At 56.4% G+C, this 25,752-nt stretch overlaps 3 protein-coding genes across 13 annotated transcripts in view; 2 read left to right on the top strand and 1 right to left on the bottom strand.

Annotated features, from left to right (window-relative positions):
* PODXL2 (podocalyxin like 2) overlaps positions 1 to 5,717 on the top strand; it is a 44,240-nt gene extending 38,523 nt beyond the window's left edge. The window contains exons 5-8 of the mRNA XM_017885139.1: positions 1,353 to 1,509; positions 2,048 to 2,109; positions 4,340 to 4,519; positions 5,170 to 5,717. Of these exons, the coding sequence (XP_017740628.1) occupies positions 1,353 to 1,509; positions 2,048 to 2,109; positions 4,340 to 4,519; positions 5,170 to 5,382 (612 nt within the window). The 3' untranslated portion in view covers positions 5,383 to 5,717. The remainder of the gene's footprint in view (positions 1 to 1,352; positions 1,510 to 2,047; positions 2,110 to 4,339; positions 4,520 to 5,169) is intronic.
* A 132-nt stretch (positions 5,718 to 5,849) lies between these two features.
* Positions 5,850 to 13,921, top strand: ABTB1 (ankyrin repeat and BTB domain containing 1). 9 transcript variants are annotated; one of them, XM_017885117.1, is made up of 12 exons: positions 5,850 to 6,000; positions 7,315 to 7,342; positions 7,457 to 7,512; positions 9,002 to 9,146; positions 9,302 to 9,461; positions 9,566 to 9,611; positions 10,011 to 10,127; positions 10,212 to 10,330; positions 10,510 to 10,608; positions 10,720 to 10,887; positions 12,978 to 13,178; positions 13,262 to 13,921. In XM_017885117.1, the coding sequence occupies exons 1-12, from the start codon at positions 5,985 to 5,987 to the stop codon at positions 13,466 to 13,468; spliced, it is 1,362 nt and encodes a 453-aa protein (XP_017740606.1). In that variant the 5' UTR covers positions 5,850 to 5,984; the 3' UTR covers positions 13,469 to 13,921. The 9 variants fall into 9 exon arrangements, with proteins under 9 accessions (XP_017740606.1, XP_017740609.1, XP_017740605.1 ...); XM_017885120.1 differs by having other exon boundaries at positions 5,857 to 6,000; positions 7,269 to 7,342; XM_017885116.1 differs by having other exon boundaries at positions 5,859 to 6,000; positions 7,315 to 7,377.
* Positions 13,922 to 21,861: 7,940 nt separating this feature from the next.
* The window catches only part of MGLL (monoglyceride lipase), a 135,999-nt gene continuing 132,108 nt past the window's right edge, over positions 21,862 to 25,752 (bottom strand). For all 3 annotated transcript variants that reach the window (XM_017885030.1, XM_017885031.1, XM_017885032.1), the window contains one exon: positions 21,862 to 25,147. In XM_017885030.1, the coding sequence (XP_017740519.1) occupies positions 25,022 to 25,147 (126 nt within the window). In that variant the 3' untranslated portion in view covers positions 21,862 to 25,021. The remainder of the gene's footprint in view (positions 25,148 to 25,752) is intronic.

Here is a 25,752-nt window from a genome sequence, read left to right as displayed (position 1 = left end):
AAGAAGGTAAGAACCATCACAGAACTAGGGCTTTCCTAGCTGCTCTGTGGCCATCTCCAGGTACCCATCTTCTCCCACATTTAGAACTCAGTTGGCTGGCTGTTAGACCAGTGAGTGCCAAGGCTTGAGCCTGAGCCTGGCATTTGCCATGGTAACAAAGAACAGAGGCCCAGCACTTCAGTCCCCCCGGTAGACTTTAGGTTGGCATGACAACTACGGAACAGCTCATTAGCCTGGGCTCTAACAGAAGGGAGATTTGGAGTGGCAGGGGATCCTGCAGGGCTGGCCTAGTGAGATGCCTGTGCTTCCCAGTGGCACTGGCTCTCAGCTGCATAGCAGGGAACTGTGAAAGAGCTGAGCACCTGGGAGAGAGGTATCTGCAGCAGGCTGCGGAGGCTAGGAGCAGGGAATGTGTGACTGTGCATGTTCAGGAGGGAAAAGGCTGCTGGAGAGGAGCCAGAGTGAGGAGTGGCCACAGGGCCAAAGGAGGGTATCTTCCTAGATGGGGCTGGGCAGGGACAAACGGCAGGACGTGAAGCAGGAGGCAGGGTTCTGGCCTGTGCCCCAGCCTGGGCTCCTGCCACTCACTGAGTTTCTGTTTAAGGCCAGGCTCTTGTTTTTGTTTTAAATTGTGGAATTACATATATACAGGGTCAAGAAAACCTCAACAGTACAAGCGAGTGCACGATGAGAAAAGGTCTCCTCATCTCCCTCTGTCCCAGCCCAGCTCCAGGGGCTCCAGTTCCCATCTCTGTGTTTGCTCTTTTGGCCTCCACCGCCTACACAAGAGCACACAGATGGCTTTCCCCACTCACCAGCTTGGGGCTGCATCTCTGTGCTGACAGGCGAGAGGAGAGCCAGGTTCTGCCACTTCTGGCCCCTCCCCGATTTTTGGTAGTTATATGGTGCACACCTCTTTTGTCCATCACCACTCCAACCCTCCCGTGTGTTCATCCCCAGCACCACGCACTTGAGCACTAGGCACAGGGAGCAGTTCTCCCATAGGCCTTACCACTCTGTGTACCTAGTTTCTGGGCTGTACATGGCGTGTGTATGTGTGTATCCCTGCACCACTCAACTGCATCTGTCTCTGGGACGGGCCCCTTGACTTTCTCATGGCTAGAGGCCAGGGCAGGAAGGAGCACCTGGTGTAAGTGAATGAATGGGTGTACATCTTGGCATTCCCACATTCCCCAGCTTGCAGCTCTCAAAGGGTCTCCACAGCTGACCAGAGCTGCCTCTGGGAACAGCCAGAGGGTTGAGGGTGAGTACAGGGCTGGGCCTAGAGGCAGAGGGCTCAGTAGAGCCCCTCTCCTTCACTGAACACGGGGGGGCTCTTTCTGCCCTTGTAGGAGGTGTTCCGGCAGCACCGGGGGCCGCAGCTCCTGGCCCTGGTGGAAGAGGTGCTGCCCCGCCATGGCAGCGGCCACCACGGGGCCTGGCACATCTCTCTGAGCAAGCCCAGCGAGAAGGAGCAGCACCTTCTCATGACACTGGTGGGCGAGCAGGGTGAGTGAGGGCAGGTGATGGGAGGGCCCAGGAGGGCAGTGGGAGGTAGGCGGCCCCTGAGGGCCACGGGAAAAATGTGCATGCGTAAGGGCTTTGAAACTTGGAACTCCAGGACAGTAGTTTGAGCTACTTAGTTTAGGGGTCAAGGCGTACCCACCAGCTTGGGTTCTGGGGACAAGGAGGGGGTTGTGAGAATGAAGGATGGGCACAGGAGGCAGGGGAAGAGGTGTAGTCCAGCACAGTTGGGAGATGAATGGACACTGTACCTGGTGTGGCAGGGGAGAAGGGGTGTGTTCAGAAGGCAGTGTGTGGGCTTCGCAAGTGGCTGTCTGGTATTACACAAATCAATGTTCTAACAAATTGATGCAGTGAAAAGCATGTCTAGGAGAGGGGGAGGCGTGTGCCTTGAGGATCTGTGTGCAATTTGAGCCAGGAAGGGAGGCAGAGGCTCAGGCCAGCCATTGGAGAGCGGGACCAGAGCCCTTGGAGGGGCACCTCAGCCACGGCTGCACTGATAGTGGTGTTTCTTACCCCCCAGGGGTGGTGCCCACTCAAGATGTCCTTTCCATGCTGGGTGACATCCGCAGGAGCCTGGAGGAGGTAAGAGTGCAGGGACCTGGACCTGTTAGCTTCTAATATGCTCCCTCCTGTCTCTGTTCCTCAAAGTCCCAGGAGGCTGCCCACATCGTGAGGTTCAAAGGAGCATAAGACAGAGTGTGCTCTGGGCGGGTCCCTTGCTTCAGGCCTTCCTTAGACATGGTTTTGTGGGAAAGACGGTGCACGTGCATGCTACCAACCAATGGTGCAATGCAGGCAATGGCCAGGGGCAGAAAGGGGCCATGGGGGTGCGGGGGGCTGTGCTAAGAGGCTGACAGGAGAGGGCCCAGAGAGGAAGGGTCTGGAGGGCAATGAGGGTTAACTGGGAGTTTTCCGGGTGGACAGTGGCAGAGACGCCATGCAGCCTGATGGGAGGGGACAGCGTGATGGGTTCCAGAAACCAAAAGAGCAAGCCTGGGAGACCTGGACATGTGACTTGGAGTGGATGTGTGAGTCTGCTGGTGCTTGCACAGCCAGGCTCTGCACTCCTGCTGCAGTGAGATGCGGCACCTGGGGGCCAGGAGGCAGCCCTGCCATCTTGGGAGGTGCCCCCATTCAGTGCAGTCTGCTGGCTGCCTGGCCCATCCCGGCCAACCTCTCCTACCCAGCTGCCACACAAGCTTGGATGGGATGGCAGGGTCCCCCAGTCCTCCTGCTCCTCACACCACCTTGCCTGTGGGGTCCTTCCGTTCCTCATCTCGCTTCTTCAGGACAGCCACCATCTCCACCAAAACTGCCATTGCTCACTGTAGAGTCCAGTGCCCTGTCATCAGCCCTCTCCACTCCCAAAGGTGCTGCCACTTTTGGCAGGGGAGATAAGTGGTATAATCCTGTCCACCTCCTCATCCTTGCGTGCCAGGGGAGCGGAGGCCCTGGTGGTGGTGCTTTTCTGGTGAGCATGTTGAATGCCCACTGAGCGTCACACTGTGCAAGGCTCTCTCCCTCAGTCCTCGCCACCACCCCTTGGGGTTGTGAGAGTTAAGTGAGGCACCTGTTGAGTACCGATGGCGTCCCCATGGAAGATGAGAGCCGAAGTGGGAGAGGTTGGGTGACCTGCCTGAGATGGCACCGCCGGTAAGCAGTAGAGCCAGGCTTTGCAGGAAGCCTGATTCCGGAGCCTGGGCCTTTCACCACACTGCTCTACTGCCTGGAGGGCCACTGAGGCCCTTCCCAGTTCTGGAATCGTGGGTCCATGAACAGTAGGGCTGCTGGTGGAAGTGTGAGCTACCCTTGACCTTCTATACAGTCCTCACCCTGCTTTTCGCTGCCCCTGAGTATTCTGGCCTTACTGGTCACTTAATTCAGACTGACTTAGCCAAAAGTCATGCTGGGTCTTTAGAAATATACTCAGGTGAATCTAGCAAGAAAAACTGACCCTTGATAACAATAAATTGAGAAAAGTACTAGAGATACAGATGGTTCACAGAAACTAGGGAAGAGCTGCAACGTGGCCTCAGAAAGGTGGGCCTGGTGCAATCTAGGCCTCAGCACTGGGAAATGCCCTGACCCCTCACCTGAGGAGTCCCTGGTGGTACTCGCCTTCCTGCTTCTCTCTGCTGAGATGCTGATCTGTGGAGACAGCAGCTGCCTGGCCCCTGGCACCGATCTCCTTGGCCAGAGAAGGCAGGACTGACCATGACAACCTGCAGTGTGGAGGGGTGCAGGCAGCTACATGCCAGCAGTGAACACGCCGTGGGAAGGGAGGAAGCTGGGCAGCCAGGGTGGCCACACATGTGGCCTGCATGCCCTCAGTATCCCTTCCTGCACTGGCCCTGGTGTGGGGTGACTCTCCCACCCCTCCCCACCGAGGTGGAAGCGGTTGTATGGTGGAAGATGTGTGGGGGCCTCATATCTTCTTGTCTCTCTAACTGGTTAGGGATAGGTGTGGGGGATCTCTCTAGTTGGATGGTGTCCAGCAGCATGGGTCCACTCTCACTGAGGGGCTAGGGCCACAGTGGGCTCACACTCAGCGGTTGGGGCAGAAGCTGTGGTGGGATGTGAAGGAGGCCGGGAACATGGGCATAGGGTGGAGACGCCTATAGCTGTGCTGAGACGAACAGAATGAGCATGGGGTAAAGGCGGGCCCAGGCCCCAGGGAACTTCAGGAGTTGGGAGTGCCAGCACCTTCTAAGCCTGCTCCCCCATCCCCACCCCTGAGCCCAATGCAACCACCCCAGAGGAGCCATGGCACCCCAGGACCTCAGCTGAAGAACCTGGCCCCTCCCACCCCCAGATTGGCATCCAGAACTATTCCACAACCAGCAGCTGCCAGGCGCGGGCCAGCCAAGTACGCAGCGACTACGGCACGCTCTTCGTGGTGCTGGTGGTCATTGGGGCCATCTGCATCATCATCATTGCGCTTGGCCTGCTCTACAACTGCTGGCAGCGCCGGCTGCCCAAGCTCAAGCACGTGGTGAGTGTGGGGACAGGTGGGGCTGGGGGCCAGTGGAGAGGAGAGTGCCCATCGATAGGTGTCCTCATCTGCAAGGGGAGGCAGTGACTCTCCTGGGCGCACAGAGTCCCATGGGTGAAGCAGCTGGTCAGCCTAGCACTGCTGCCTGCTCTGCAGGGCACCAGCCCCAGGACAGGTGCTGGAGGTGCAGGGAGTGAGGGAGCTGCTAGCCCCACCAGGGGGCCCCTCCCTGGCACCACCAGCCCCTTTCCAGGGCAGGCACTGCAGGGCCTGAACACCTGGATACCTCACCAGAGACAGGCCCTGCATTGGTGATGCCCAAGGGTCAAGGAGAGGCTCCAGCAGCCTGGAGGCCTCCCCCGGAGGAAGAGAGCAGAGCCCTAGTGATGCCCCTGCCCACCTCGCAAGTGGAGTCTTCTTCAGGGGCTGTTGGGAGATCGATGACGTCAGGGAGGCCACGGGGCTTTGTAGTGCCAACGATTAGATTTATTTTGAGAAAGGAGTTGAGCTGCAGCAACAGAAAATAAGGATCTGGCACCTGTGGAGGGTGCCGCGGGGACCCTCTGGGTGGGGTTGCACAGACGGCCGCAGGCCTGGAGCCGTCTGGGGGCCGGCTCGCTCGCCCACGGCCTCTCCCCACCCCGCCACAGTCGCACGGCGAGGAGCTGCGCTTCGTGGAGAACGGCTGCCACGACAACCCCACGCTGGACGTGGCCAGCGACAGCCAGTCGGAGATGCAGGAGAAGCACCCCAGCCTGAACGGCGGCGGGGCCCTCAACGGCCCGGGAAGCTGGGGGGCGCTCATGGGGGGCAAGCGGGACCCCGAGGACTCGGACGTGTTCGAGGAGGACACGCACCTGTGAGCGCAGCCGAGGCGCAGGCCGAGTGGGCCGCCAGGACGAAGCGAGGTGGACCCCGAAACGGACGGCCCGGAGCCCGCACCAGCCCCGCGCCTACCCGGGCCGCTCCCGCAGCCGGGCCCTCGGCGCGGGCTCCTCCCCGCTTCCCCCGACTTCACACGGTGGCCTCGGACCAACTCCCTCACTCCCGCCCGAAAGGCCGGCCTCAGAGCCCGCCTTGGCCCCGCTTTCCTGCCCCTGAACCCCGGCCCCGCGGGCGGCGGGCGACGGGCGGCGCTCCCTGCGCCCCAGGACTCCATTAAATCTGCCCGGAGACCACGCCGGGCCCAGCACGTCTGTCTGCCCGACTCTTTCTTATTTCCGGGGTCGGGGCAGGGCCGGGCGGGCCCGGAAAACCCGCGGGACAGGGGGGCGGGGGACCGGGGCGGGGCGGGGAGGCCGGGGCGGGCGGGTCCTCCGGACGCCGCTGCGGAGCGGGGCGGGGCTGAGCTGAGCGTGTTTACATCCGCCGGGTGCGCAGCGTCGCCGCCCGAGGTCGTTCTGCTCGGGTACGAGCCTCAGCGCCATGGACACCAGCGACCTGTTCGCCAGCTGCAGGAAGGGGGATGTGGGCCGAGTGCGGTGAGGACCCCGCAGTCCCAGGGAGGGTGCGGGAGGTGGGGCGCCCTCGGAACGCCTCGGGACCTGGGACGTGCGGCTGGACGGCCGCGGAGAGAGGCGGGCGCCTCGGCCGGGTCACAAGCCTTCGGAGCGCCCCCGCGGGGCTAACCACCTAGACCCCGCCGCAGCCCCCCAGCGGAAGCGCACTGGGGCAGGGACACTGATGGCCATTGACCCCCGGAGGGCTTCCTGGAAGAAGGGACTGCTCCACGGAGGCCCGAAGGCGCAGAAGTGGGCGGAGAGAAAGGCGGGCCACTGTTAGCCCTGGTAGGGCCCGGACGTCAGACCCCCGGGCGCGGGCCGCAGGTATAGGTCTGGGACTCCAGACGTGGCCCCTTATTCTCATGCTCTCTGGACCGGCGCGGGGAACACCTAGAGCCCATAATCGGCCTCCGGTCCCTGATGTTTCAGAAACTCCTGACGCAGCTAAAGTGAATCTGGCGCTGAGATGGCACCTCCATGGGCTGGACGCGGAGGGAAGGGGTGCCCAGTTGGGTTCTGGGGCCCTTCCCCTCCTTGGCCTTCCACTATTCCGTTTTACCTCCTTTTTCATTGGCCCCTCCTCCCTTTTAACCTGGTGCCGATTGACTACTTCCACCTCCCCTGGGCTAGCCCCAGGCTGCTGTACTCCCGTAGCATCCCTGGGCCCCTCCCCAACATCCCATGCCACTCAAGAGTTAGTGCATAGTGTCAATGGTGCTTGGACTCACAGCACTTCCACGTGCAGCCTGGAGGCCTCCCTCGGGCTGCCCCCTCTCGGTGGGGCTACACTAGCATTGGCGACTCCCCTTGCTCACCTTCCGCATCCCATCAGTTGCTGTATCCCGCTACTCCTGCCTTCTAGAATTATGTGCCCTCCACACCACCAGGAGGCCTGCAGCAGCTTTTCCCCGGGCTCCCTGCTTCTAGCAGGGCCTGCTTCTTCCTGCAGTAGAGAGCTCTGGTGGGAGCGAAGGCTCCATCACCTCCTCTCTCTCCCAAACGCTGAAAGGTCAAAGGTCCAGCCCCAGCACTGGCGCTGGCCTCTGCCCCTGTAGCCCATCGTCCCCCAGCACTGATGGCACACACTGTCTGCCTGTCCGACCCCACCTCCACACCCTTGCCTGCGCTTTGACCCGAGTGCCTCTCCTGCTGTGATCTGCCTGTCACCTGCCCTTACCTGGGGAAGGCTTCCCCAGACCAAAAGGAATGTTTTCCCTCCGTTCCCTCCCACGGGCCTTCTTTCTTAGACCATGAACCCGTCCTGACCCAGGCTCTGACCTCCTTCCTGCCCAGGTACCTGCTGGAGCAGCGAGACGTGGAGGTGAATGTGCGGGACAAGTGGGACAGCACCCCCTTGTGAGTGCTGGGGAGAGGGGTGCGGAGGGTGGGGGTTGGTGTACCCCTTCAGCGCTGAGGACTTGCTCCCTCCCTTCAGGTACTATGCCTGCTTGTGTGGGCACGAGGAGCTGGTACTCTATCTTCTGGCAAATGGTGAGAGCAGGGAGCCGGGCTCAGGGGTGTGCCTGGGTGCGTGCATGCATGTGTGCAGCTTTTCCCCGGGCTCCCTGCTTCTAGCAGGGCCAGCTTCTTCCTGCAGTAGAGAGCTCTGGTGGGAGGGAAGGCTCCATCACCTCCTCTCTCCCAAACGCTGAAAGGCCAAAGGTCCAGCCCCAGCACTGGGCCTTCATACACATTTGCAAAGCACCGCGATTCCTCTTTTACCACTCAGTAGAATCAGCAAGTACTGTTAGCGCTACTTTAAAACCTTTTCTCTGTCCACCCTCCCCATCTCTACTTCTACGACCTGGGCCCAGTCATCAGCATTTCTCCCCGGGCACAGTGCCTGCCTCCTCTCTTGCCATTGCAGCCAAGTTCTAATTCTAATCTCCCTCTTTTCACAATGAATCTGATTGGCTAAAAATCCTCCAGCGAGTTCTCACTGCCTCTAGGACACAGTGAGCCTGCCTGGCCATTCCCAGGGCTCCAGAGGGTCTACCCTCCCGCTGGCCTCACTCCCTCGGCTCGCTCTGCTTGCTTGCTGCTATACTGGCCTCACTGGGGCTCCACTGTGCTATGCATGCGCCTGTTCCTGCCCCAGGGCCTTTGCACCTGCAGTTCCTCCTGCATGGACTGCCCTTCTGCAGACATTCACATGGCCCAGTCCCCCACTTCATTCAGGTCTCTGCATGCCGCCACCATCACAAAGTGACCTTTCATGACTTCCCTTCATCCAGTGCCATTCTTCATCCTATTTTGGTTTTATTTTTCTGTTTTCTTTGGAGACAGAGACTTGCTCTGTCACCCAGGCTGGAATGTAGTGGTATGATCTTAGCTCACTGCAGCCTTAACCTCCCAGGCTCAAGTGATCCTCCTGCCTCAGCCCCTTCAAATCTTCCAATAGCTGGGACTACAGGCGTGCGCCACCACACCTGGCAAGTTTTTGTATTTTTTTTTTTTTTTTTTTTTTTTTTGCAGAGATGGGGTCTCACTATGTTGCTCAGGTTGGTCTCAAACTCCTGAGCTCAAGCGATCCACCTACCTTGGCCTCAAAAAGTGCCTGGATTATAGGTGTGAGCCGCCATGCCCAGCCTTGTTTTTCTTAATTAGTCCCTGCCGTCGTTCTGTAGTGCGTTCATTGTCCTGCCTCACTAGAGTATAAGTTCAGCAGGACAGGGACCTTTGTCTCCTTCACTGCTGTGCTCCAGTGTGTGGGACAAGTCCAGCCACCGAGTCTGCTCTCCGTTCTGTGTAGTCTGTCTTCCGTGTGAGTGAGTATGTGCCTGTGTGAGTGCACACAGACATGCCCATTCACCTAGGCCTTGACTGGGAGGATGTTGGGTCAGAGTGGGCCCAGGGTAATTGGGGAAGGCATTGCCAGAGATTCGGAGCCCCATGTGTGGGAAGGTGGGGAGGAGGGAGAGGGAGATTAGAATTTCCCCAAGCCCCTTCCCTGCTAACTGGTGAGCGCTGCCTCCCCCAGGAGCCCGCTGTGAGGCCAACACCTTCGATGGTGAGCGCTGCCTCTATGGGGCACTGAGTGACCCCATCCGCCGGGCTCTACGTGATTACAAGCAGGTCACAGCTTCCTGCAGGAGGCGGGATTACTATGATGACTTCTTGCAGCGGTGAGTCAGGGCACATGAGGGGTGCAGCATGGGGTGCGGTGGCCTTGATGAGTGTGGAGGGGTCTGCTCTGTGGCCTGCCCTGGGCTCTGGGTGCTTCAAGGAATGGGGTGGGGGCTGTGCCAAGCATCCTCCCTCCCGGCTTGTCCCTCCCCAGGCTTCTAGAGCAGGGCATCCACAGTGATGTGGTCTTTGTAGTACACGGAAAGCCATTCCGGGTGCATCGCTGCATCCTGGGTGCTCGCAGTGCCTACTTTGCTAACATGCTGGACACCAAATGGAAGGGCAAGAGTGTCGTGGTTCTCAGGCACCCACTGGTATGTCCCTTCAGGGTGGCAGAGGGGCATGGACTGCCCAGGAACAGCAAGGGGTTGTGCTGGGTGGCTGCCTCTGACATTCCTTTCTGGCTTTCTGCCCACAGATCAACCCCGTGGCCTTTGGGGCCCTGCTGCAGTACCTGTACACAGGTGACCCCCTGGGTCCAGGGGAGGAGGAGAGGGAGTGGGCTGTCCTTCTGGACAGCAGTACACCTAGGTGTGGCTGGGCTGACCTTTCACCTCTAGACACTTCATGGTCCCCCGGGGTGGTTCCAGCTGCCTCTCGTGTTGGGTTGCAAGAGAGAGGACTAGTGTGTCTGCTCAGGAAGAGCTTGTCCCACCCATATGCTGAGCCTTTCCCGTCTGTTCCCTGGGGCCTGTAGAACTCAGGCAGCAGCTCTTGATGGGGAAACCAAGGTGGCAAGTGTCCTAGCCCTGCGGAGTCCTAGCCCTGCGGCCAGGTGGCCAGGTGGGAGGGGATCACTGTTTTTCTGTGGGCCTGATGACAGCTCAGGTCCTGCAGGCCCTCATCCTCCCTACTGCCCCTAGGCCGCCTGGACATCGGCGTAGAGCATGTGAGTGACTGTGAGCGCCTGGCCAAGCAGTGCCAGCTGTGGGACCTGCTCAGCGACCTGGAGGCCAAGTGCGAGAAGGTGTCTGAGTTTGGTGCGAGCAGGTTTTGGGGCCCGGGGCCATGGGTGCCGCCTGGTAGGGCTGGCCTGGCTCCCTGAAGTTGTTCTTCCCCTGTAGTGGTGTCTAAGCCAGGCACGTGTGTGAAGGTGCTGACCATCGAGCCCCCACCTGCAGACCCCCGCCTCCGGGAGGACATGGCGCTGCTGGCTGACTGTGCCCTGCCCCCTGAGCTCCGAGTAGGTGTGGGGCTGATGGGCAGGAGGGGCATTTTGGGATGGCAGGCTGTGACAGGCAGCCCAGATACTTGGGCTCAATTTCTTGTGTGGCCTTGGACCAGTTACTTCCCTTTTCTGAACCTAGTCATTCACTTCTGTGAACAACTGCTCTGATGGGGTCACACTCTTCTGTACCCCAGGGTGATCTTTGGGAGCTGCCCTTCCCTTGTCCTGATGGCTTCAACAGCTGCCCTGACGTCTGCTTCCGAGTGGCCGGCTGCAGCTTCCTCTGCCACAAGGTGCCTGTGCCCTCCTGTTGCCCCTGGCTCCAACCCATTGCCCTGAGCCCCGGTCTGGCTCCTCAGGAGGTAGACCCTGGCCCTCACACTTCCTGAGCCCGCCTTCCCCAGGCCTTCTTCTGTGGCCGCAGTGACTACTTCCGGGCCCTGCTGGATGACCACTTCCGAGAGAGCGAGGAGCCGGAGACCTCAGGGGGCCCCCCAGCCGTCACCCTGCACGGCATCTCACCCGACGTCTTCACCCACGTGCTCTACTACGTGTACAGCGACCACACTGAGGTGGGGGCTCAGGCAGAGCTGGGGACGGCACACAGCCTGTGCTGCCATGGGCTGAGAGGGAGCGCCAGGGCCCTGGGGGTCTTTGGGAGGGCCCAGTTGGCCCCATGGTTGACATTTTGAGAAGGCTGGAGGGGAAGGATGTGGGACTTTGGATTTTTCTTTCAGGCAGAGGGAAGCCTTATTAGGCTCCAGAGAGAGGATAAGTGACAAGGCCTATGTCACAGGCACTCCACACTTGTCAGCCACTTGGGGTCCTCAGCTTCTCCAGCAGGAGGGTGGAGGCTGGGTGGGGACAACCTCCTCCCTCTGCGGTGCTGCAGATCCCTGGGGTTCTGGGTTCCTAGTCTCCTCTTCCCTTGCTGCCTCCCTCTGTCTCCAGTTGCCCCAAGGTCTCCGTAAGCCAAAGCTGCAGGGCAGCAGCAGAGTGCTGAAGGTTTGATCTGCCAGGGTGTGTGTGCGTGTGCGCGCGCGCGCGCATGCACGCTATAAAGAGACCCACATATCTGGTGGCTTGAAGAGGACAGTTTGTTTCTCCTTCACATCTGACTGAGGTGGCTGCCCCAGGGCAGGTGGCTTGCTGAAGACCAGGTCATCCCTCCATCTTGCCCCTGTATGCCTAAGGGTGAAGGTCAAAAACCCTTGTCTCTAAAGGTGAATGTTTCAGGTTCTGTGGGCCATATGGCCCTGTTGTAGCTACTCAACTCTGTAGTGCAAAGGCAGCCAGAGACAGTACAGAGATGAGTGGGTGAGGCTGCATTCCAATAAAACTTTATTTGCACAAACAGGCTGGATTTGGTCCGCAGGCTGTAGCTTACCCACCCTGCCCTGGGGCATTGCCTTTGGCCATGGAGATTGGGTCCTAGGCAAACTCATGCTCTAGGAGGAAGAGGAACGCAGGGCAAACAATGTTGTTTTTGTAGAAGCCACAGGAAATTGCACACACCACTTCTTATGTTCCCCTGGAGAGAACTCCCCTGCCAACAGGGGAGGGTTGGAAAGTCATTCTGTGGCCAGGGCCCTGTTTTGTGGGGGAAGGGGAGGAAGCATGCTGGGGGACAGAGGGCAGTCCCTACTGCTGCTCTACCTCCAGTGGCAGCTCCCTTGTCCATCCCTCCCTGCGACCTAACAGCCCCTCAGCCTCCATCCTTCCCCCCTCCTCTACTGGGCAACTCCTGCAGCTCAGCCCAGCTCTCTGGCCCCTTACCAGGGGTTACCTTTGCCCACCCTGGAGAAGCTCCCTCCTCAAGGAGCCTCGCCACCCCAAGGGCACTTTGTCTCAGAGTATGGCTTGGGCTCCTAACCTGGGTTGACACTGGTTGAGCTGTGTGATCTTGGGAAAGTTACTTAACTGCTCTGTGCCTCTAGAACATGGGGATAGCACTCATTGTCACTTCCTAAGGCCTTGTGCGGGTGGATGCATGGGTTGCCCAGGTAAAGGAGGTGTTATGGCACATGGCATGTGGCCTGTAATGTGGTCGCAGAGCTTCCCTCGTCTCTGCAGCTTGTTCCCTGTGCCACCCAGGCTCTGGCCCGAATCTGAAGGCTTCAGTCTTGCCCAGCACAGGATGTACCTATAGGTGGGCTCTGTGTCCCCACAGCCTCTTGAGAGGGAGGGAGCGGGTAGATAGTCTCCCACCCCTGGCAGGGTCCCTGCATGGGTCTTGACTAGCTGCCTCTGCCCCACCATTCTGACAGCCCCCCAAGGTAGGCATGGTTATCTGTACCTCATGAACTGGGAACTAGAGGCACAGGAGGTGCAGTGACTTGCCCAGGGCCCCACAGCTAGAAGTGTCAGACCCAGGTCTATGTAACTCGGAGCTCAGACCCTGGCTCCTGCGAGGGCCCTGCCTCCCACCCATCCTGCCAGCCTGCTCAAGGCTTGAGAGCACACCCAGCTGCCAGTCTTCTGCCCCCTGTGTGGTCCTGCAGTTCCCCCTACCCCCTGCCCACACGTGCTCAGGGAACTCCTACTCCCACTGGAAGCCTTCCCACCACTGCCCCACAGCCCCCGCAGGCCCTATCCTTGGCCATTGGGCCCTGGGAGCCCTTGGTGACTTCGGGGGGCACCTTCATCCCTGTCTCCACTGCAGCTGTCCCCTGAGGCGGCCTACGACGTGCTGAGCATCGCCGACATGTACCTATTGCCAGGCCTGAAGAGGCTGTGTGGCCGCAGCCTGGCCCAGGTGCTAGATGAGGACAGTGTGGTGGGTGTGTGGCGCGTGGCCAAGCTCTTCCGCCTGGCACGGCTTGAGGACCAGTGCACTGAGTACATGGCCAAGGTCATTGAAAAGGTGGGCCAGTGGGCTGCAGCGGGCGGGAGGGAGTGGTGAGAGGGCGGGCACCCCTGCACTGAGCTGGCCCTTCCCGCTCATAGCTGGTGGAGCGGGAAGACTTCGTGGAGGCGGTGAAAGAGGAGGCAGCGGCTGTGGCGGCCCGGCAGGAGACAGACTCCATCCCGCTGGTGGACGACATCCGCTTCCATGTGGCCAGCACGGTGCAGACCTACAGTGCCATAGAGGAGGCGCAGCAGCGACTGCGGGCACTCGAGGACCTGCTCGTGTCCATTGGCCTGGACTGTTGAGCCCCTGGCTGGGCAACCCCAGGGGCCAGGAGCTCCCCTGGAGACAAGCACGTGTGTGTGTTTGTGTGCAGCTCTTCTTCCTGCTCCCTGCACATTGAGGGCTTCATGGTGGGTGCAGGGGGCTCAGTGGGGCTTCTCTTCCCTCCATGAGCCTGGAGACCCCAGGGGAGGATGCATTTGGGATGAGCCCCCTCCCCCCAATGCACAAGCCAGCCCCAAGATCCTGGGGTGGGCACCACTCAGGGAAACCTGGGGTGGGGGTGGGCTTTGGTCTTAGCACTTTCTTTCCCCAGATCCCCCTCCCCGCACCACCCCAGTCCCAAATCCAGTCTTGTAGCCCTCACCCAGCCCTGGATTGCTTCTCTAAGCCAGTGTTCCCATGCACAGGGCCATTCAGGAAGGGCTGTGGGAGTGTGTGTGGCAATAAAGCTTGAAGGCATTGTGGGAGCGTGAGCCTGTGTCCTGGGGTACAGCTTGGGAAGGGTGGGGCCTTCTGGAACCAAAGGAGCTAGTGGGACCAAGGAAAGAAGCTCCAGAGTTGGGGACTCCCAGCAGAGGCTGGCCCAGAGCCCAAGGGCCAGAATACCTGGCTGAGCAGACTTAGAGATCTGCCACTGACCCCAGCGTGGCCTGGGCCCAGCCTGGCTCCCTCCCTCCCTGTCTCCATGGACGCTGGTTATGGTGGGCCTCATTCCAAGAAAGGGCCAGGACCAAAAGGACCATTTTCTCTCAGCCCAGTGCCAGCCTTTTCCCCAGGGAGGCTCTTGTGGCCCTTCCTGCAGGGGCTGCCACCCTGCAGGGGTGACAGGTGAGCTGCAGGGGCCAAGGGAGACCTTTCTCCTTGGCCCTCTGTAGGTTCACTGGAAACTTGCAAAAGGCAGAGTAACAGGAGAACAGACATGCAAATTTATTTAGCATGTAGACATGGGCATCTTCAGAATGAAGACCCAAAGATGGGAAGCTGTCATTGTTAAGCTTAGGCTCAGCAAACTGTGGCCAGCTGAGTAGAAATGGGATTGGCAAAAAGTGCAGGATCCAATGCTGACAACGGGGAAACGCGGTCAGGCCTGTCTGGATTCTTCTTGGTCTCTCTGAGCAGCCTGCCTGCCTGTCTTCGGGGTGTGGGGCAGGACCCTCTGGAATGGGGGTCTTATGACCTATAGTCAAACAAGGCGGGTCAGATGCTTATGGCCACTTTTTACACAGATAAGGCAGAGGGAAAGTGAGAGTCCTGTTTTTAGGTTTTATGGCTGGCTTTGGGAAACAGGGACTCTGGTTTCTAGGGCCCGCCCTAGGGGAAGAGGGATTCTAGTTTCTGTGGCTAACCTCAGGGGATGATGAGACTGAGAGACAGGGGCAAAAGGTCAGAGAGAAGCTCCTGCTTCTGAGGTTGCTGCTTGGGCCTTCATTTTGGGGTATTTGAGCCCCAACGGGGTTTCTCACGATGCGCTGCAGGCCTGTGGAGCTCTCAGGCCTCTCTGCCTTCTAACCTGGTTAAACTCAGTCATGTCACGGCCCTGGGGGAGGAAAGGAAGGCTGGTTCTTTCACAGGGCTTCTAATACCGGGGGTCTCCACCCTTCCTGCAGTTATTTCACAGCTCTTCATGCCTTTTTTTTTTTCTTGAGACGGATTCTTGCTCTATCGCCCAGGCTGGAGTGCAGTGATGCAATCTTGCTTGGCTCACTGCAACCTCCACTCCCGAGTTCAAGTAGTTCTTCTGCTCAGCCTCCCAAGTAGCTAGGATTATAGGTGCACACCACCATGCCCGGCTAAATTTTGTATTTTTAGTGGACACGGTTTCACCATGTTGGCCAGGCTGAGCTTGAACTCCTAACCTTGGGTGATCCGCCCCACGAAATGCTGGGATTACAGGTGTGAGCCACCGCGCCTGGCCTCTTCATGCCTTTTTACTATGTTATTTTTGGATTTTTTCCTTTTTCCTCTCCAGCGCATCTTCAGCCATGTTGCACTGGCATGTTGATCATCGCATGGAGGAGTTTGTAGGTCTGAAGTGACCACTAGTGAGGGATCAGCTGGGACAAGTCATGGTGCAGCCTGCAGGAGGTGATGAGTGTGTTAGGGAGGTGGGGAGTGTTAGGGAGGGCCTGTGGGTGGAGGTTGTAGCTTGTGCAAAGGCCTGGGAGCCTGAAAACAGCCTGAGATGGGATGGGCTGGGAGGGGTCTGCGCATTGGCAGAGCTGAGCTGCAGCCAGAGGCCCAATCCCCACTGCTGCTCTGCCTTTCACTGCTGGCCACCGCTCTGCCTGTTTGCCCGCCCACAAATTGGGGGTGATTATGGCAACTCCCTCTTAGCTAGTGTTTGACCTATCCTGAGCCTGGTGTGTTTGTTAAACAAAAGCTGAGTCCACCTGGTGGGTGGGAGGTGGGAGCAGGGGAGTGACGGGGGCTCACTCTGGTTGCCCTGGGGCTTACAAGAAGGGAAGGGTGAGGCCAGGCTAGTGGCCTAACACCAGCGGGTCTCACCTCAGAGCACACACAAATCCTGGTGTGCCAAGAGATATTTAAATATTTAAAGAAAAAATTTTATTTCCTATGCATTTCTTTTCATATGCATTAGGGGAGAAAATGAGCTACTACATGAAACCTTTTTTTACAGATGTTACTATTTGAAATCATGAAAGTTTCCAATCTTGAACAAATTTTAAATAAAATCCCTAGTGAGAGGGCAGTTTAAGGAAAAATTATCTGGCGTTGGGGTATTTTAGTGGTTCACTGATACAGCAGATACAGCCAAGTGTACCAGCTATGGCATCTGTTCAGAGAGAGCTGCAATCTGAGAACTGCCACCCCTCAGGAGCTAGGCTGTGTGGTTGTGGGGGCAGCATTCCCCAGCCACACCACACCGTTTCTCACTTTATTTTATTTTATTTATTTTTTTGGAATGGAGTCTAGCTCTGTCACCCAGGCTGGAGTATAGTGGTGCGATCTCGGCTCACTGCAACCTTCACCTCCTGGGTTCAAATGATTCTCGTGCCTCAGCCTCCAGAGTAGCTGGGACAACAGATGCCTGCCACCATGCCCAGCTGATTTTCATATTTTCAGTAGAGACATTGTTTCACCATGCTGGCCAGGGTGGTCTGGAACTCCTGACCTCAAGTGATCCGTGCGCCTCAGCCTCCCAAAATGCTGGGATTACAGGTGTGAGCCACTGCGTCCCCATTCCTCACTTTAGCCTCAGGCAGAGAAGCCAGCGCGATGGGGAAACACTTGTGTAGGAAGGTGTCCAATGCGGTATTGCAAATCAACAGGAAACATTGCCAGCAGCCGCAGCGAGCAGCAAGTGGGGAAGGAAGTGAGAGAGCATGGACGCGCGGAGCTTCCTGTAGCCATGAGGGTGGTCAGTGCAGCCTCCGCATCCACAAGGAAAAGGTGGCGGACATTCAGGCACTCAGGGGTGCTCCCCAGGCTTATATGAGAAACCTGTGGCACAGACAGTCACACGAGAGTAGTGAACGACAACCATGGAATTTGAAATTTAGTGTCTAATACTTGATTCTAAAATTGGGTTGATTTATATTCAGAAGTGTGCCCTACTCTGACAAATGTTAAAATAGACTAACAGAAGACACATTTTGACACAGAGGCCCTGGGTTTGAGACTCCTCCATTATCCCTAAACCAGAGGAAGAGTTACTGTGTGAGAGCTGGGGATATTTGATCTGATTTCTGTTTAGTTTCTGTAGTGTAGCTTGGCTAACTTTAAAATTAAAAAAATAAAAATAAAAACCATGTTTATCTCTTACTTTAATTCATTCCTACTCCCAGGTGAAAAAAAATTATTGTTGAATGAAAATACTTCCATCATGTGTTACTGGAAAATTATATGTGTGCTCTCTCAACTCAAGACACCCCCAAATTTTTAACACATAGAAAAATAGACTCGGCGTGGTGGTTCACGCCTGTAATCCCAGCACTTTGGGAGGCTGAGGCAGGAGGATGGTCTGAGCCCAGGAGTTTGAGACCAGCCTGAGCAGCACAGTGAGACGCTGTCTTTCCAAAAAATAAAAAATTAGCTGGGCATGGTGGCACGAGCCTGTAGTCCCAGCTACTCTAAAGGCTGAGGTGGGAAGATAGCTCGAGCCCAGGAGGTTGGGGCTGCGGTGAGCTGTGATTGCACCACTGCACTCCAGCCTGGGCAAGAGTGAGATGCTGTCTTAAAAAAAAAAAGAAAGAAAGAAAAGAAAATCAATTGAACAATGACAAAATGAGCAATGATGGAAAGGAAATAAACTCCATTTTGCACAGGAAAGGTAGTGTAGGGATGGCTTATTGACCCACCAGAAGAGCAAGAGGAGTGAAGGTGGGGCTGGGCAGCCCTCTACCTAAAGCCCCAACCCTGACAGGCTGCCCTCTCCCACAGCAACTGCTGCCCTGGGGTTCCGCTCCCTGCTGTGGCTGTTCGTGGACGCTGTGTCATCCCCTGCTGACCCCTTTAGTGACACCATCCTCGGTTAGGTGCAGCCGTTTCCTGCAGGGCCCCGAAAGAACACGCCCTTCACCCCTGTGCTCCAGCTGTCCTGAGAGTCTCTCAGTTTCGGGGCTACCCTGAGCTCTCTGCACCTCGAAAACTCCCCCCCAGACCCCTCTGCTGTGCCCCCAACCCTGGCCCGCTCCTGCTCACCTTTGGCTTCTGGAGGGCTGTGCTGGCACCAGACTGTGCTGGCAGCCACTGGGTGCCCATCGCTGTTAGGCTCTGGGGTGGGAGTCTGTGTTGCCCGGGTCCTCGTTCTGTGAGGGCGGCCCACCTTGTTCTGCCTTGGTCACTGTTCCTCCCAGCACTGGACATCGTGCCTGGTGCGTCACAGATGCCCAGTAAGGAGCTTGTGATGAGCCTGAGTGTTCATGGAGGAGGCTGGAAAAGCCAACAAAGGCAAACATTGTTGGCTCTAGGTTTGATACAGTGAAGTTCCGGGCAGAATTTGGTTGGCCGTAAATAGAGCGTGAGGGCCTGAAGAGAAGGGGCTGTCCTTCAGGTCTGTGCATCTTTGGGGGACCTTCTGCACAGAGGCCAGGTGCCACCCACCCATGGCCTAAGTGGTTTGCAGGGCCCACTGCAAAACAGCACGTGGGGCCGTTGCTCAAAGAGCATTAAGAATTTCCAGAGAACAACAGTAGAGCATTCACCCACACGCACGGACCTTCTAGTGTGGGGCCTGGGTCACTGCATGGGTGGCCAGGCTGCGAGGCCAACTTGCATCCACACCCAGTTTCCAGCTCAGTGCCTGGCCCAGATAAAGCCTTCCTGCCTCCTTCCTCCCTCCTTCCATCCCTCTCTCCCTTCCTCGGCCACTCATTCATTCCTTCATCACTCCATCACTCATCCATTCTCTCACTCACTCATTCCCTCATTCATTCATCCCCTCATTCCCTCATTCGTTCATCCGCCTCATTCCTCTTCATCTCATTCTTTCATTTATTCACCCCCTCACTCATTCATTCATTCACTCACTCATTCATTCCCTCATTTATTCATCCCCTCACTCACTCACTCATTCTCTCACTCATTTCCTCACTCATCCATTCTCTCACTCATTCACCCATTCATTCACTAACTCCATGCTCCCACCCATCCATCTCCCTCATCACACATTCCTCAACTCACTCATTCCCTCATTTATTCATCCCTCACTCATTCACCGCATTTATTCTCTCATTTCTCACTTGGCTCATTCATTCCCTCACTCATCCATTCTCTCATTCATCACTCATTTCCTCACCATTCAATTTCCTCAAGTCATCCACCTCATTCACTTTCATTCACTCACTCATTTCCTCACTCACTCATCCCTCATTCATTTACATCTCAACTCATTCATTTCTCACTCACTCATTCCCTCACTCTTGTTCCTTCATTCATTCATCCCGTTCACTCATGCTCTCACTCACATCCTTTCATTCCCTCACTCATCCATTCTCACTCATTCCCTCATCACCCATTCCTTCATTCATTCATTCTCTCACTCATTTCCTCACTCATTCCTTCATTCATTCATTCCCTCCATCCCTCATTCATTCATTTTCTCACTCCATTCCTCATTCATTCCCTCACTCATCCATTCTCATTTCCTCACCATCTCATTCCTTCATTCATTCATCCCTCCAACTCATTCAACTTACTGCATTCTTCTCTCACTCGCTCATTTCCTTCAATCAATCACTCATTCAATCCCTCACTCATTCATTCACTCACTTCCTCATTCATTCCCTTGCTCATTCACTCCTTCACTCATTCCTCATTCGTTCACTCATCACTCACTCATTCCCTCATTCATTCATTCACTCATTCTGTCATTTCCTCATCCCCTCACTCACTCACTCATCCATTCATTCACTCACTCATTCCTTTATTCATCCCCATTCATTCATTCATTATCTCATTTCCTCACTCATCCATTCTCACTCATTCACTCATTCCTGCATTCTCTCACTCATTTCCTCACCCATCCATTTCCTCATCACACATTCCTTCACTCACTCATTCCTTCATTTATTCATCCACTCACTCATTCACTCATTTATTCTCTCATTTCTTCACTTGGTCATTCATTCCCTCACTCATTCATTCTCTCACTCAGTCATCACTCATTTCCTCACCCGCTCATTCCCTCAATTCATCCCCTTTTGCTTTCATTCATTCACTCATTTCCTTACTCACTCATCACTCATTCATTCACTCATTACTTATTCCCTCACTCACTCATTCATTTTCTCACTCACTCATTCCCTCACTGTTGTTCATTCATTCATCCCCTCATTCACTCATGATCTCACTCACTCATTCGTGCCCTCACTCATTCATTCTCACTCACTCCGTCATCACTCATTCCTTCATTCATCCCCACCCATTCACTCATTCTCACTCATTCCTTCATTAATTCCTTCCCTCATTCATTTATTCATTTTCTCACTCACTCCTTTCCTCATTCATTCATTCGCTCAGTCATCCATTCTCTCATTCCCTCACCACTCATTCCTTCATTCATTCATCCCCTCATTCACTTACTCATTCTTCTCTCACTCACTCATTTCCTCATTCATTCCCTCATTTCCTCATTGATTTCCTTGCTCATTCATTCACTCACTCGTTTCCTCACTCATTCAATCCCTCATGCATTCATTTGCTCATTCATTCACTCACTTGCACAGTCCCTCACTCACTCATGTCAGTGCATTTTTTACATTTTTCTCCCTCAAAGAGAAACCAGAGAGATAATATGGGGCTATGGTAGGTGCTCTCTGCGGGAACCTAGGCTCATTCAGCGCCTGAGCCTTCACCTGCCCTGCATGGGATGGGGGCTTGGCTCCTCCTGAGGGAGAGGACAAAGAGAACACATCATTCTGTCACTCACTCATTTATTCACTTACTCACCCACTCCTTCCCTCCTACCCTATCAGGCAGGTGTTTCCAGGGACCCTCTGGGAAGCAGGCAGAGGTGTAGTGCAGGGATATGCCCTTTTGCAGTTCACATGGGAGGGGACAGAGTGCTACCAAGCAGACAAACAGAAGATCTGTCATGTCAGATGTCAACAAATGTGCTGGAGGAGGAGAAGGTAGGGCAGCACCTGGGGGAGGGCCTCACTGAGAAGACGGCCTGCAAGGAGGCTGGCATGGCGAGGACCGAGTGGAAGTGGAGGATTGGGAGAGGGGAGGCAAGGAGGCCAAAGGCCCAGCACCCGTAGGCTTCAGCAAGAACCGTGGCCTTTATTTAGGTGAGATGGTAGCCACCGGAGGATGTTGAGCAGAGAAGGGCCACAGTCTGACTCATACTTTAACAGCCCTCTCGCCTCCATGTGGAAACAGACTGGGTGCAGGCGAGAAAGCGGGGCCTGCCAATGAGGCCGCTGCTGCCGTCCCTCAGACGCTGGTGACAGCTGTGCAGCTGGAAGGAAGCCACAAGATCCTGGCCACACTTACGGGAGAGTGGCTGGGCCAGGTGTGGGTGTGGAACGGAGAGGGGCGTGGAGGATGCCCAGCAGTAGGAGGCCGGGTTCCCTATGCTGAGGAGGGAGGGCTGAGTTCGGACAGAGCCCAGCTTGTGTGGGGATGGGTTTGGCATCTACATGGGGCCCTGGAGAAAGCACAATCCACCTGAAGCTGGTGCGGGGAGGGTGGCCTGGGCTCTGTCCTCCCCAGTGGTGGGGCAGGGTCTGCAAGTGGATGTGTGTGTTTAGAAACCTGCTTCAAGCGTGGATGGGAGAAGATAAATTCCACACGTGCTGACACAGGCTGGGAAGCACTGCTGGAGTTGGTATCAGGTGACAGGAGTGGCTCGAGCAGGGATCAGCCTGTCTGAAAAAGGGCCTGCTGTGCTCTCGGCAAGGAAGATTGCCATCCAGGGTCAGAGGCTGCTGTGATGGACAGACAGACGCCATTCCGAAAACATCGGATTTATTAGGATTAGCTGTAGTGTACACTGATTCCTTTAGCTCTAAACGGATACATATGTGCCCCGCAGACAGTATACACACAGGGATGTGACTGAGCCACAGTGACATAGCAAACCCAACAGCTGGCTTGTGAAGCCATCGTGATCCCAACAAGGTCTATGTTAGCAATTGGTGAGAGAAGAGAGTGAGATAGGACCCAGGTGGGCCTGGGGGTTGGAGTCCGAGCAGAGCCTGTGGGTTTTCAGAGTACCCACCAGGGCTCCCTCGGTGAGCCCAGCACCACCTGGAAGGGAGGGAAGCTGGGTCGCTGCTGGAAGGAAGGGAGGCTGACTCTCTACTCCTCACCTCTGCAAGGAACTGAGGCCTGTAGGGTTGCGGCTGTCACCGGCTACAGGCGGCATCTTTCTGTAAAATATTTTTCAGGCACGAAACCCATTTCTGTATGGACTGGGCCGTGTTGACGGTGGTGCTTGGGCCTTTTGTGCCAGACCTCTCTGGGTCCTCTCCCTGACCTTGGCCTTCCTCTCACCTTCTCGAGGCCAAGCTATGTGAGACCTGGCATCCCTTCCAAACCTCAGTTCCTCCACGCCCCTGCGCCAGTGCAACTCCAGAGCTCAGAATGTCAGCACAGAGCCGTCAATATCGAGAAGGAACTCAACGCAAGACTTCACAGCTTTCCAAGGACGGGGACCAGCTCTGGAGTGGCCACGCGTGAGATGTCAGGCTCGCTCACACACAGGGTCCTGTGCTGGCTCCTGACCCAGCAGGGGGATACGGTGGGCGGATGTACCAGCCCTTCCGAATAACATGAAACAGTCCCAATTTCAGGAAAGTTTTTCTTTTAAATATTGGTGATTCTTTAACCAGGAATGCAAATGCTACTGAAGTACTGTGTGTGTCTCTGTGAGAGCCTTCATATAAATAAATTCATGCATCTAAAGAGTCCCTGGTCAGGCCGCATGCCGATATTTAATTTGGGGAATGGCGATGCCATCACATGCGTCTGGGGGAGGTGGCGGGGAGGCGTAGGGACTTCGTGTGACCTGCTCTGTCACAGCTCCTGGGAGAATTACAGATCTGAGCCCAGGGCGTCTCTGGGCGTTTGGAAAGGGTTCCTGCTTTTCCCGAGCTCCCAAGGCTGCCCTGCTGCCGGTGCTGACTGAGCAGGCGGGGCTGGCTTTCTCTCTCAGTGCATATTTTACATTTTTCTCCTTCAAAGAGAAAAGGAGACAAGCTGGAGCTACAGAAGGCGCTCTGTGGGGACTTGGGCCGGGTCAGCACCAGAGCCCCCACCTGCCCCTTGTGGGGTGAGGGCTTGGCTCCTCCCCCAGGGCACAGAGTGATCTTCAGCAGGGTGATCCGTTCCTGGCTCTGTCACGGTGTGATCAGGGCTGCTGGAGGGAGGGTGGAGGGGCACACTCTCCAGGAACCAAGGTTAGCCTCCAGAACAGGGCCTAGGAGAGCAGTGGCAGTTCCTGCTGCTGGAGGAAGAAGGGCGGGAGCCCCCGATGCCTAGACTTCATGTTGGGGGTCCTGGTGGGAAGTGGCCCCCTCCTCTGTGGCCCCAGAACCCCTAGATTGCACCTTCTGCAGGGCTTCAACGGTGGCAGTGCCCTGACCAGGGTCACGTTTGCACTAAGGAGCCTCCTGAGGTAACAGCAAGTCCCATTTAGAAGGCGAAAGTATTCCCCAGGCAGGTGGTGACCCCCACTTATTGCTGGGACCAAGTGAGGCCAAGGGCAGGGCTGGGGTGGTGTTGGCACCTGAGATGGGCAGGCTAGGGCCAGGGCCTTGACTCTGAAAGATTGGCTGATGCCAGCCTTGGCCTTGGGTGAGGTCTGTCCTGGCCTGTCCTGCTGTGGCCTGGGGCAGGGCTGGGGGTGCCTCCAGTCCCTGCTCTGGGTCACCGAGTGCTCCATGTAGACCTGGGCAGGAAGGCCTGGCCTGCCACTGTGTGGGGCCTCTCTTCTCCTGCCACCAGAGGTAGCTGTGCTGCTAGCACTGACACTCCCAGGGTAGCTCTGGGCCATAGGCAGGTTCTGGCCCAGGCCCAGGGATCACAGCCCCACAGGCTGCCACTGCTCCATGGTCCCCGGGGGAAAGGGGGTGGCGCAGGAAGGGCACTGGGCCTTGCCCATAGGAAAGGCCCAGCCAAGTCCCCTCTTGGGGGCTGCTGGCTTAGCTCCTGGAGCACAGGGCCCTCTGGCCCCACCACTGCTGGCCTAACCCGTCCAGTTCTGTATAGTAGCATCAAGCTCTGATGCCTTCAAACTCCCCTTGCTCCCTCCCACCTACCCACCAAAATAGTCTCTGCTTTAAAATATACATTATATATTAGACATTTCATCTTCAATATGATTCTCTAACAGCATCAGGTAAAATTAGTGACTCCAGAGGAAAGGCAGCCTTTGTGACTACAGACAGGACTCAGGGGCCAACCTGAGCCTCTCCCTGGCAGGAGGGGAAGGGCAGAGGACAGAGAAGAGGCTTGGTTTCCTGCTCAGTTATATTTCTGGGCTAAGCCTTAGCCCCCTCCCCTCTGCAAAGCCTGGCCTCAGGGTAACAAGGAGCCCACAAAGTCATGAGTGGCTGCTTATTTTGAGGAAGGGCTGGGCATTTTCTGAGCCTCAGAGGGGCACGTGAGTCTGCCCCGGGGAGCTGGCCCCTATGGAGACAGCAGCCACCTCATCACACAGCCAGAGGAAGGCCACCAAGTGGAGGCCGGTCAGAGAGGGCGCTGGGGCGCGAGTGAGGGGTGGGCAGGAGGGAGGCGCCTCCAGTTATTGCAGTTTGGTGTCCTGGGAACACCAGGAATTCCTGGAACCCTTGTGGGAGCTGGGAGAGGCGGGCAGAGGTTTGGCTTTGTTTTCAGTGGACATTTTAGCACATTCTCTGTGGAAAATTACCTGGGACCTTTCTCTTTTTTTTTTGCATAAAGTGTCTACCCATTAAGATAGATCCAGTGTCTGACAGCCTAATGTATAACAAAATGTCTTTTGTTATTTTTTAGTAAATTGTGCTAGAGATTTCTCCAATTTCTGATTTTTTTTTTTTTTTTTTTTTGCAAGCCACGTCTGAGAAGCCATCTCTGCCCTTCCCCTGCCTGCGTCCCCCAGACCATGAGCTGGGCACCGGCCAGTGCATTCAGGGTGGGGACGCAGTTCCTGCCGTGGCTGTCCTTTGAGAGACCCACATGTTTATTTCATGGAAGACAGAGTTGGTGACTTCAGGAAGCTCTTTGTGGAGAACGTGGTAGGCACCTTCATAAATCTGCAATGAGGAGAGACACGGAATCAGAGCTGCAGCATCAGAGGCAGGTGTGGGGAGTGGAGACCACGGGCAGTGGGCAGGGGTAGGAGCATTCTCCGGACCGTCTCCCTGTGCCCGAGGACCTGGCCCTGACCTCCCATTATTAGGAGGCCAACACCTTTCTATCAGATGATGGTTCAAATGCGTTACAATGTCCCAACATGTTCCCGAACTTCCTCTCTCAAATGCAAACGTTCCCTCACTCCACATCTCTCCCCATCCCTGGGCCCGTTTCTGTGTCTGAGTCAGGCAACCTTCTCAAAAGAGGCGGTTCCACTCCTGGCCTCACATCCTGACCACCACGGGGTCCTCAGCTCATCCCAAGCTGACTTCCACTCCTGCCAACCCACAGTGGCTATCCTGGCGAGATCTCCAGGAACCTCCATTGCCGTGGCAGGGGACACTGTGCTGGTCATTCATAAGCTGCTCATTCTCACCTTCTGGAAACACTTTCTTTTTGTGGTTCCATGGCTTTAACTTCTGATTTTCTTTCGACCTCGCCAGCAACCCCTTCTCAGTTCAGGCTTATCCCACCCACTGGCCTCTGCAGGCAGCTGGACTACGGG

Source organism: Rhinopithecus bieti, unplaced genomic scaffold (assembly GCF_001698545.2).
Source record: "Rhinopithecus bieti isolate Rb0 unplaced genomic scaffold, ASM169854v2 scaffold_13262, whole genome shotgun sequence".
Lineage (NCBI taxonomy): Eukaryota > Metazoa > Chordata > Mammalia > Primates > Cercopithecidae > Rhinopithecus > Rhinopithecus bieti.
The sequence above is the reverse complement of the archived record's forward strand: the minus strand, read 5'-3'. Positions and strand labels throughout refer to the sequence as shown.

What these genes read in the sequence shown, in the direction of transcription:
- ABTB1 (XM_017885115.1), top strand. An exon ending in ACTCTATCTTCTGGCAAATG is followed by an intron (nt 7,513 to 9,001) that starts GTGAGAGCAGGG and finishes TGCCTCCCCCAG; the next exon opens with GAGCCCGCTGTGAGGCCAAC. An exon ending in TATGATGACTTCTTGCAGCG is followed by an intron (nt 9,147 to 9,301) that starts GTGAGTCAGGGC and finishes GTCCCTCCCCAG; the next exon opens with GCTTCTAGAGCAGGGCATCC.